Source organism: Orbicella franksi, chromosome 10, assembly GCF_964199315.1.
Source record: "Orbicella franksi chromosome 10, jaOrbFran1.1, whole genome shotgun sequence".
Taxonomy (NCBI): Eukaryota; Metazoa; Cnidaria; class Anthozoa; order Scleractinia; family Merulinidae; genus Orbicella; species Orbicella franksi.
Genome location: NC_138154.1, coordinates 20,952,523 through 20,964,833, shown reverse-complemented (window position 1 = coordinate 20,964,833; position 12,311 = coordinate 20,952,523). Strand labels below are relative to the sequence as shown.

Sequence of the window (12,311 nt, the reverse complement as noted above, 5' to 3'; positions counted from 1 at the left end):
CCTGTTACAACAGTGACTAAACCTTACATTAAGGGCACTTCTGAGACCATCACACGGATTCTACAGTCCTACAACAGTCGTGTAGCCCGCAAACCTACGACTACTTTTCGACACTTACTGACCAACGTGAAAGACAGGGGCGAACCTAACAAAGGACAAGAAGCAGTTTACAAGATCAAATGCTCCGACTGCCAGGCTTCCTATATTGTTGAGACTGACAGAAACCTTAACACGAGACTGACGGAACACAACTTGAACGAGCCATGAGAAATTGTGATGCCAAAAATCATATTGCTGTACATCATCAACTGACAAACCACAACATTGACTGGGACTCTGCTCAGTGCTTATCCACCCGAGGGGGTGGGGGGGGGGGGTTGGGGGTACTGCCATATATGACATTGACTTTACCTAGACTAAGGAAAAAAAAATCATATCGGCAAGTATAAATTTACGCAAATTAGCCTCAACAGTGTCGATAGATCGGGGGGTTTGAGGAGGTTACTCTAGTATAGGGTAGCAAAATTCAGCTGAGCTAGCTCTGGTATAGGCTAAGAGTTGCAGGGTCCAGCGGCACATCCCACCCAGAAATTTCCAAACTACAGTACAAACTATTTTCAACGACTGACTCTGGAAAGGTAGTACACTAACCTAGAACAAACGCCTCTGAACATATATGAACAACTACCGGCGCCTTACAAACGACTTATCCACGACGGAAACGAAGCCGACAAACGGACTTCTAACAGACCGACTTAATTTGACTAACAATACACGGACCAAACACCGACCAATTTGACTAACAATAGACGGATCGAAACCCACCAATGACTGATGACGAACTTTACAAGAGTCTTTATGCCAATTTCACCATGGCTAAACCAACCAATCGCGTTCAGCGGACCAGACTTATAACATCATCGACTAACAAACACTATTCACTTGACTCTGAGGATGACTTCCGCTCAGGTTTAGAAACGTCAGTTACCAACAACAGTTCTTTTCAGAACTACACTCACCCGGACGATCACACTATACGAACTACTGATACCCCTGGGTTCAAACCATTTACTATATTAAGAAAGCTTATGACACACTGTTAAGTGGCCAGTTATTTTGCAAGTCTTGTCCAGGTTCAACTTTGGCGATATCATATACCTTTGGGTCTGAACCTTCTACTGTGACGCAGATAGCTCTATTCTTAACAATAGCCGTACCACAAAACAAATGAGGCCTTTACAAGTGAACGGTTTGCTTTTTTGAAGTAATACAGAAAAACCCCTATTAAACGACCACCCTCGGGGAAATGGATAATGGCCCCTTACAAGGTGCTGGGGCCCGTTTCTCGAAGGTCCCGAAACGTTTTCGCGCCCGGAAGGCCGTAACAACATCTCAAACCTTATGATTACAGAGTTGTTTTCGTTACTTAGCTCTTATTAACCGAGCAGGAGGTAAGCTCGGTTTATAAGATGTTTATTATATGGCGCAAACAAGAACAATTTAATTCGTTTAATGTAACGAACGGCAATGAGCCGAATTTAATTCTGCCAAAGTTTGCTCGTCCTTTTTACTTTTCTTTTTTTCATCAGGTGTTTTTGGCACTTCCATAAAAAAATATTGTTACATAAAAAATAGTCAATGATTTTGCATTTTAGTTTGCGACTTTTTCACTGCAAAACATTACCGGTCTAGATGGGAAAACCTAGACCACTTTCAATATCGATTTCAGCCAATCAAATTCGTGAATTTGGTAGTTTCCATTTCTTGTGAGACAGAGCCATATAATAAATATTCTTAATATGACCAGATGTTCTCTTCATACAAGAAGTTTCAGGCGTATACACTTTTCTGTTTTTAGATACAGAAAAACTGCAAATGACTTTGCGGGCCCGAAAAGTTTTCGGGTCTTTCGAGAAACAGGCCCCTGGCCGCTGAATAGAGGTAAAAACAATAGATGAGTCCTCATCGGGACTTTGATTTCTGGCCGCCTGGTAGGAGTGGCCGTTTAAATAGGTGGCCGCTTAATAAGGGTTCGAGTGTATAAAATATATCCTATTGAGCTGCAGTGAACAATATATTAATAATTTATTCGCTGGTATGCCAAATAAAGTAGATTTTACGAATGAAAAAAATTCACAGCGATGAAATGTTAGTAAAGTGATGTCTACATGTGAGGTCCCGTCCACACTACGCCGGAGAAATTTGGAAACGGCGTTTTCACCCTGAAAACGCATCAAATGTTTTCCGTCCAAACTACGCTGGAGAAATTTGAGAACGGAGGTTTCACTCTGTAAACGCATCAAGTGTTTTCCGTCCACACTACGCCGTATAAATTTGAAAACGGAGGTTTCACTCTGAAAACGCATCAAATGTTTCTCCGTCCACACTACGCCGGAGAAATTTGAAATCGCAATAATCATAGGTCATTTTGGACTTGTGTTTGAGGTAAACTCAGACAGGGAAATCACACGATCATCGTAATGTCATCGTTTTCGAAAAACTCCGTTTTCAATTTTTACGCCAAAATAACCATGACGAGACCAAACGAGTCTAATATGCTGCCAACGCATACAACGCGTAGCGCAAGCTGTGTACTTCGGCTTGAACTTAATCTTTTCTTGGTCGTCAAAACTTTTGTCAAAACTTTTGCGTCATCAGGCATTGTCTTGATTAGTTTGTTTGGAAACGTAGTCAAATGTAGCAAGAAATCTGGAAACTCTATCTCCATTTTAGAAACAGAAAGTTTCAGGAATGCCGGCAAACGTCGCTCGGTTGACAAGTGCCCGCCAATTAAGTTTTGGCGGGAAGGTTTGGACACCTTTTAACCTCAAAAACGGGCACTCAATATTTAGCTCAGAGCTGTGCATGAATTCTATATTTAAAACGTCCTCTCAATTGGTCTGGCAAAAACATTACTTTACTTGAAGGTGACCATGACATCGTAGCCATATCCAGCCGGTGACTTGTCGGTGACTTTTAAGGCAATTAAAATGGACATCGCAAGATATCAAGACAGTGGACACAGATACTGATATGGTCACGCATCCAAGTACTCCCCCCCCCCCCGCCCGCGCCCGCTAAAGTGCTTAGCTTGGGTGATGAGACGAGAGCCGGCACTTTCCTTGTGGTACCATCTAAGACAAGGTTGAATTCATGAATGTTTCGAATACTGGTAGCGTTGCGTTCTGCGGTATTAGGGACCGTTCATTTTTTATAAGGTGGGGGGGGGGGGGCTGGTGGGATTTGGGGGGGGGCCATGCGAAAAAAAATGGCTTTCGAGGGGGGACCATCCCAAAAAAATAAGGGGAAAAGGGGGGGTCATGTGAAATATTTTAGTAAAACTTTAAAATGGCATCATGTTTGAATATCAAAAAAATTGCTATAGAATAAACATAGAAGGCAGGATACAAATTTATTACAAACTTTCCTTCTCCTTTAAAAAAAACGTTTGACGACAAAAAGCATTTGTAGCTACTGAAAAGAAGTATTTAACACTGTTATTTTCGAATGCAACTTTCACTGGCACTCATCTTCATCTTCGCTGTCGTCGACTTCTTCGTCGCCGCTTGTGCTGCTATGGGAGTCTCTTTCACCAATGCTGCAAGAAGCAGCAATGCTTTCCGTCAGAGTGTACTCTTCAGGGTACATGAGGGTGTAAACATAATCTCTGACTTCCTGCTCAAGGTTTGTGGTGATTCTGCTTCTTGCAGCATTGGTAAAATAATTCCCTTCCAAGAGCTGTGCGATGTATGGCCCATCTCTTCTAAATAACGACGTGGCAACATCCTCAACTTTAATACACTCTTCCGGGACGGCCGTTCTAGGAGGGTACACAAGGAATTGTGGAAGATCATTTCCTAGCGGGTTTCCAACACAGATTCCATAAACTCGTTGGACGTTGTTTTCAGTCCGCTTCCTCTTTCTTTCATTTGACTTTCTGCAGTTTTCTTTTTTCCTTCTCCTTTTGTTGATGTGCTGTTTGAGTATGCTCTTGAATATGCTGTTATAATTGCTCTTCTTATTTTCTAGTGCTTCCATGTCCTGCGTGACCGTCGTAAACTTAGCTTCTATACATTTGATCTGTTTTACATTAAAACTGTGGGCAAATTCTTCGCAAGCCCATTGGACTGAAAGAGTGTGGAATCGTGTTCCTTTACATCTTTCAATATGACATTCAACTTTTCCACCATTGCTCTGTGCTCTTTGATGGAGAAGTTCAGTTTTCTTCCATCACTGGGCTTCAACTGGTACCCTGGCATGGAAAACTCACTCGCCCTTTCTGAACAGCCATCCGCACTTAGAAAGATTGCTTCTTTTGCTTGTAAGATGTCAAACTGCCTGGATCGTTCCGCTGTAAACCTTTTCTTAAACGACTCGTCACTTTCGCCATTATTCCTCAGTTTGGAATGAGCCTCTTTCATGATGCTCATGTAGTAATGCGCTCTTTTCCCGATTGGATTAACAATATAGCCAATGCTTGTTTTCCGGAGACCCTGAGGTATGGTTGTATCATCAGCAGAGGAGGAACTAGTGACCTACCAGAAAAGGAAAGACGATTTTTTTTATTTATTATATTGAACTGATATTATTGAATGATCATGGTTCGTGTAACCATTTGATGTTGTATTCGTGTAGTGAAATGTAGACCTGAGTCAAACGATATATTAAAAGACACATACTATTGTAAAAATGTTCAAACAGTTTTAGGTGCTATCTTCACAATAGGAAAATACAGAAGTTTCTCATTATAAAAGTGAAGCATACATGCGTTTTTAATGTCCAGATAAAAATAGGAACACTGACCAAAAATTAACACTTACCGGCTCATCTTCTTGTACTTCAACAGCTTTCTGTTTTAACGATCGTTTCTCGTGGCTTTGCAAAATTCCTTTAGAATGCCATTTGTTCCAACAGGGGTCACAAATGCCTATCACTAGAGTAGAGGTAAAAACCTTCCAAATAAAGACATCTGTAAGTTAAATGTAACAATGTGTTTCACACAACACATCCACAGATTTCCAGTTTTCTCACAACACTTCGTACTTGGTTCAGTATCACAATGCAGGAGCAAGGAAAGACTCTGTTCTAGGCCACTGTTACTCCCGTAAGATTGAGAAGTTTATGAATGAGCACTATGAGGAGGGGGAGAACTACAGGGAGTTTCTAAAGTTGTCCTGTCGAGAAAAGGTAGGAGAAATTTGTTCTTTTTGTTGTAAATGGACTGGACCACCCGTAGAAATATACCCTAAACCAGTTCCTGACCATTCCTGCCTACCGGAATACCACTACCTCTCCTACCAGAAGACTCCAAAAGAAGGGCGTGATCCAGATGACTGGTAGCCAAGGGTCCAAGCGAAGAAAGAGCATGGAAGTGGCAGGCTGGTTTTATCTGACCCAGAGAGCGTTGCTCTATTTGCAGATAAGTTTATTGTCAAATCAAAGTTTGTGGTGGATTATTTTCAGCATCTTGAAGTGCTGGAATTTAAAAGGAAAAAGAGAGCAGAAGAAAAGGCAAAGTTAAGTAGGGACGCAAAAGATAAATCATATGAGGATTATCCTTGGACTGAGTTGTGCGAAGATGTAACCAAGCTTAAAAAGCTACGTGTTCCAGAACTAAACAAGTACTTGAACCACCTCGGGCTGAAGCAACATTTGAAAAGCAGCAAGAGTGAGAAAGGCAATTGTAAGACATTCATGCTTGCTGCAGAAGAGTCCTCTCAGAGCTAGCCAACCAACACTGAGAAATGCCAGGACATTGATACAAAATGACAACAGGGCAAGTGCTGACAGCAGTGAAACGGATGAAAGTGACAATGATGAGTATGACACTGATACCATTGACTCTGGGGGAGAAGATGACTCAAGTGACGTCATTCTTGCATCCATCAATTCAGATGAGGAAGATGCCAATGAGAGGCCAAATGCCACACGCTCAGGGCAAGCCATAACTAGGAGATCCGAAATTGACTTCTCTTTCTTTTGATTTGTTTTTTAAACAACAGCTCTCTGTAGTATTGGCATTGTAAATATTGTCTTCATAGTGAGCACAATAACGTGAAGTAGGGGGATAATAGAGAAATATTAAAAAAGTTGAAATCTAAATATTGTTTGTTCAATTTTTTTGTTGGGGGGGGGGGTCATCCCAAAAAATGACCGCTATAAGGGGGGGCCATGTGAAAAAATTGGTAAGCTGAGGGGGGGTCATGCGATTTTTAAATGGTGCTTCCCAAATCCCACCAGCCCCCACTCCCTCATAAAAAATGAACGGTCCCTTAATTTCTTAATAATGCCAGTAAGTTTTAACTGACTTTTCTCCTGTCTAGAGCTCAATGCCGTGGATTCGAAATTGCCACTGTTCACAGGCGATTTGTTTTTCAAATTAAGTTAACTCATAGCCATTTTGATATTTTATTAAAACAATTACCAGACTGCCAAGGTTAATATACAAACTAAGAGATGTTTATCACCGGTAGACGAAAGGTCTTTTCTCGAAATGTATTTCCCCCCAGACATATCTAACCAAGCAAAACTTCATCACAAACTGCATATCAATTGTTTTAAATAATCCACTTTCTCAGTGAAGAGTGGAAATAACATGTGAAAAAACGCAGACCCTCTGCCCACACTATTTAAAATACTCTACCTCCGAACTAAGCACTACACCGCCTCATTACATCTCATATAAGATCAAGAGCTGGTTTAAGATCATTTTAAATAAAGTTTCAATATATCGCGCGCTCTGATTGGTGTAGCTCCTTTTAAATTCAGCTCAGTATTTCGCATTTTCATCCGCAAGCTTTGAGTTTTTTGTTTCGCAATTCCATTTGAAACGTGTACGTTTTACAGGAGTCAAGATGCCGCCGGATTCCACTGGAATTAATTCTGCCTTAATTTTGTAAATATCCTGTTTTTAGCATAAAGACCTCCAGGTATTATAAGCGTCTAAAGATTAGCATTGTTGATATTTACCTTCCATAGTGAATCTCAGTTTAGCGAACGTGCAAGTTGTATCCGACATTATGAAAATTTATTTCGGAAAAATATTATCTGCAAAAAGAGTTGAAAGCTACTGAAAAATACAAATGCAATATTGATATTTACATGTAATTTTCATTTCTGTTGAAACACTTCCCAATAAACTTGTTTTCTTTTTTCACGTATTTATTCGGAAACCTGCTTCAAATTATTTTCTATTCCTTGCCTACATTGTGCAAATTATTCTTCTAGCCTTCAAAAGCATGTGGAATATTCTGTCCTCTCGAAAATAAATCACATTTGTCAAGTAACTTCGAACTCGGAAGCAAACTGAATAATAGTATGCTTGCTACAACTAATACTTAACAATTGGCTCTTTGGTAATAGCTTCGAGGTCGACCACTGAGCAAACTAGACAAGGTCAATGCGGTGCTCCTTGATGGCACTTCGCTTCACTTGATATCTAAATACATTCAAGCGTAGTAGGCTCTCGCCCGGTTAGTTATTGTACTTAATTCCTTTAAAAGCCCAGTATAACTCCTGGGAGATCATAAACCAACCGACGACTGGTGATTTAACTGATATCAGTCGATCAATGTCATAGCACCCAAATGTCACAGTTTGTTCGTCAACTCCAATACAATTTCTGTTGACCTAGGTGAGCTCACAATCGAAAGTTAAAAAAGCCGCACTTTTGTAAAGTTTCTTGGAAGTTTGAGCTTGAGTTGGGAAACAAATGTCACGGCAAGATCGAAATCGACAAACGCTTTTTGTTCAAGTGCGACAAGTAACAGGAAAAACTACTTTGCATTATACGGACCGAGTCACAGCCTACCGTCTCAGGAAATATTATCGACCCTTGTAAACATTACTTGAAAGCAGAAGTTTTCAGCTCAGAAATATCAATTAATAAATAACGAGCTTGCGCAAGAGTTTTCCATTTTTCTCTCCAAATATGAAAATTTTCAGACCTGCTTGTAGTTGTTGTATCATGAATGGAATTCAGGCAAACTATTCAAACTTTTGGGTAATTCAGCGGGCTTTTTCTAGTTCTATTCGTATCAGCTACTGCTCAAAGGCTTTTAGCCCCAGTTCACTGTTAAGACATTTAGTTTCTTATATATGTGCAAAAGTAACAAAGAATGCGAACTAATGCAAGTTTAGCAGGGAAAAATTTGGTAACTAGGAGTTTTGCGAAAATGTCGTAGGGGCTAAAAGAAGGTAAGGTATGCTGCCATACTTGTCATTCTCGAAACAAGATCAACCTCCACTGAAGTGCAGGACAGCTATGTAGCTCACAGAGTCTTGGGCAGTTTATTTTCTTTAGCATTTCGCTGAAAACCTCGGTGGCATTTAAAGGTCTGCTGTGAAAGTTATGAGCTAGCCAATCAGAGAATGCTCGGTAACTCTGTTGTTTTGTTCGTGATTGTCGGTGTCTCTGCCGCCAGAAAATAAGGAAATGGATTCGCAGTAAACTTTTCCGGGATCAAGAAAATAAAATGTTATTGGTCGTTATCTTCCGGCGGAATTGCTGCTTTGCACGTTTTGAGGGAGTTACTCGCCGTGACGTTTTGAAAACGAGCGGCGCCAAAGTGATCTACAAGCGTATGTTGAAAAAAGACTTTTGAAAATAACACCAAAGCAGCTGTGATAATTCCGAAATGGTTTAAAATTGAAGACTCCTTTTTGCTTTGAACAAAAATCTTTTTCGAGCGTAATTTTATAAGATTCGGCATTTGCTATATGGTTTCACATGAAGTATGGCTAATTAAATTAAATTTCGATTTTCACAAACGAAAAAAAAACAAACTGCTACTTTCTATCTCGATACTATTATTTTTTCATTTAAAATTATCCTTAAAATTGCTGAAAGTTGCTGATTATGGCTCATGTTATATTCCTGTGGATTTTATCGAGTCAAAGCTAATGAATCTAAATAACGTTTCCAAATTTTACAATTCAAGCTGGGAGTTATACACATGGATAATAGCCCCAGGCAATTATCTTAAAAGGTTGAGAATTTTGTCGAGACATTAAGATTGAATGTTGGAAAAATTGTGATAAAAAACATATATGTTAATTTGAAGAAGACAATTTGCAATGAAGAAGTGATAAACTTTAAAAGCTTTGTCGTTGTTGATAAACTTATCTTCGTGTTTATTTGCTGAAAATATTAATGACGGGAAGGGTCAAGCAATTCGGAAAAAACAAAACAAAACAAAAAAAACCGTAATAACAGTGGCACCTCGGAAAAAAAGCCGAGTTGTTTTTCGGCCTTTCGTCGAACATTTTTTAATTACAGCAAAGTGCGGTAGCATCATCAATAAATTATTGTTTCTGTAGTACACTGTCGGGTTGTAATACCGAGATAACGCTGTTTCTTGCAATATTAAAAATATCCGGTAAAATTGCAAAGTTAAATTAATTGGTCACAGCTCAAACGCGTTCCGCTACCTTCAAAGGGGAGGATTTAATTTCCCCGAATGTAAACAGAAAGTCCAAAGAGATAATTGATTCTCTTTAGAAGCACAGAAAACTCGCTTGCAGCGCTTTTATAAAATTCGGTTCCTATTCGCAGCTTGATACACTTTTATAACTTTAAAACATTCAGTATTCAAAATCCATTTGAGTGGAGTAAATAAAGAGATATTATCCAAAATACTTAGGTATTTGCATGCGTAATTCAAACTTTTTATTACATGTTGTATTTTCTTTTTCAAAACTTTTAGCTGATCACTAGTTTTGACAGTGAAAAAGAGGAATTCCTTTAATCCAGAGAGCGCATCTTTTAACAATGTAAACCGGGACTTCAAACATCTGAAAAACGCGGTACGCTGACCGAAAACAGAGTAAACAACTTTTCGTTTTCCACTGAGGAAGGTGTGGGAAATTAAGTGGCTTTGGACAGCTGATTTACCGGTTTAGCGGGTAGATATAAATAGATCGCTGTTGGATTTGTCGAAAACGACTTCCTTCTCGCCTTCAGGGTAGAGTATAAAATAACCGATTTCAAAGACGGGTTTTCAAACTTGCCACCCCACAACCAGTGTCGCTGTCGCTTATGGACTTACAGATATAGTTAATTAAGTTTGAATAGAACCCTAGCCAGGTTTTCGGAGCGTCAGGGTGATAGCTGTACGTTCGACCGGCCGGTAACGACGGTCGATTATTCTCAAAAGTCGCAGGTTCTTAAAGTGCTGTTTAAAAAAGAGAGAATCTTCCAGAAAGGCCCGAAGGCAACATTTTGTGCTGAGGAGCAGACATGTCTTTCGGCAACGCAACTCTTGGGGAACTATTGCCGACCAATGACACGAGTCGTGGAAACAACTCTAGCATACAGCAACGATCCGGTTCTGTATGTACCGGAGGGTTCTATTGGCCAATCCAAGCTCCGTTGATTTTCTACTTTTTGTTTATCTTGGCTGCAAACTGCATTGTAATCATTTTGACGATTTGGAAAGAAGCTCTGAGGACAGTGAGTAACATGTTTCTATTCTCTCTGGCGATTTCCGATCTGTTGTTTGGTTTACTCGGAATTCCGCTTTTTCTGGCTTGCTCCATCAAAAGTTCTCTCTTGGAGTGTGCCCTCTCGGTTCTCCTCGCGCGATTTAACGCCATTTCTTCAGTGTTTCATCTTCTCGTTATCGCTTGTGACCGCTATACTGTTATCTTACACTCCATGAAGTACCCTTCCCTTGTAACGAAACCGCGGGCCACTGGCATTATCGTGTTTATTTGGGTCTTGGCATTAGTGTCCTCGTCTATTCAGTTCACTTGGTACAATTTGAACAACGAGCTAAAGAAATTGAAAGAAGAGACGATTCGAATTGACAGAGTTTATTTCCTTTTGATAATCATAGCTTTCTTTTTCGTGCCTCTACTGTTGATGATATACATGTACAGCCATGTCTTGGCAGTTTCTTTCCGGCACATTATTGCATTTCGACGACGCCGGAAAAATCTGGACCAACCAGTGGCTTCCATTGCTCACGATTTGCGTGGAACATTCATTCTAGTCGCCATGATGCTTATATTTATCAGCTGCTGGCTACCGTTTTTCCTTCTGATGCTTCAAGATCACGTTTCTGAACAATTTCTCGTTATTCCAGCATGGGGATTATGTGTTATTTTCTATCTTCGGTTCGTTCCTCCATTAGCAAACCCCGTTCTATGTGCGTTTTGCAAGCAGGACTACCGTCGCGCCTGGCGCACATTCACGCGCCAACTACATTGGCCGACAAGGGTGCGCTTTAATTCTCTACCCTTGGTCTCTGTAACACGTGAGAGAACTCAGACTGCGGTAACGTTTACTGAAAGATAGAACAACGACCGAACCAGCTCCGCTTCGTTAAATGCAATACCAATGGAAGCTTGTTGAAGATCCACTCTTAACAGAAATAGTAATCACACTTCAGTTCAATATGAACATGACAATACCTAACTATGATAAAACAAAGCGTGTTGTAAAAAACTTTAATTAATGACTTGACTTTTCCTACGCTTCACCAGACATCCTGAAATCGCCTAAGAATATCAGTTTTTAAGATCCATTCTGTTACAACAGAGAAGCGACGTTATGTTCATTCGAATCTGAACAAAAGGACAGGAGACACATTATCTGCAAACAGATAACAACAACAACAACAAAACAACAACAGCAACAACAACAAAAAGAATGGAAAAAAGGAAAAAAAAAAGAATTATTGACTCAAGAAGAATTCAATTTACCATAGTTTGGCAAGGTAATTTCGTCGTAGATATCAATAATAAGTGTATGTCTGGAGGTAAATCTATTCATTTATCTAATTTGCGTTTTTCAACAGCTTTACACTGAACGGCTGAAAGCTATGGTCAATGAAAGACCCCGAAAATGACTAGCTTGCACCGCAACCTAAAACAACTTCGGAAATATTGTGGAAAAAGATCATTAAAAAATAGAAAAATGTCCATTGGAACATTTAGGGCGACATTTGAGACAAAATTTTGGCGCCGTCACGAGCGCACGCCCCTTCCAAAGAATTGATTCAACCAACCCAGGAGGGACTGCGACTAAGAACTAACAATGTTTAACAGTAGCATCTGGGACTAGCAACTTTTATCTTTAAACTTGCCACCGAAAACTGGCAGGTGTTAGCCCGGCCACTGCACGAAAGGATAAAAAAAAAAATGCGTTGGTGTGAACAAAAAACAAAAAACAAAAAACAAAAAACAAAAAACAAAAAACAAAAAACAAAAAACAAAAAACAAAAAAAAACTGAACCTGAAGGCAGCTGATAAGTTTTCAAGTTGCACTCATATAGGACCTTATTTGGCCAGGATAGACGTAAATAGGTAAT

General features: G+C 39.9%; 1 protein-coding gene across 1 annotated transcript; it reads left to right on the top strand.

Moving 5' to 3' along the window:
* The first annotated feature begins 9,717 nt into the window (after window positions 1-9,717).
* Window positions 9,718-11,441, top strand: LOC145500587 (histamine H2 receptor-like). The gene has a single exon (XM_081480109.1). The coding sequence runs from the start codon at window positions 10,238-10,240 to the stop codon at window positions 11,294-11,296; it is 1,059 nt and encodes a 352-aa protein (XP_081336235.1). The 5' UTR covers window positions 9,718-10,237; the 3' UTR covers window positions 11,297-11,441.
* The last annotated feature ends 870 nt before the right edge of the window (window positions 11,442-12,311 follow it).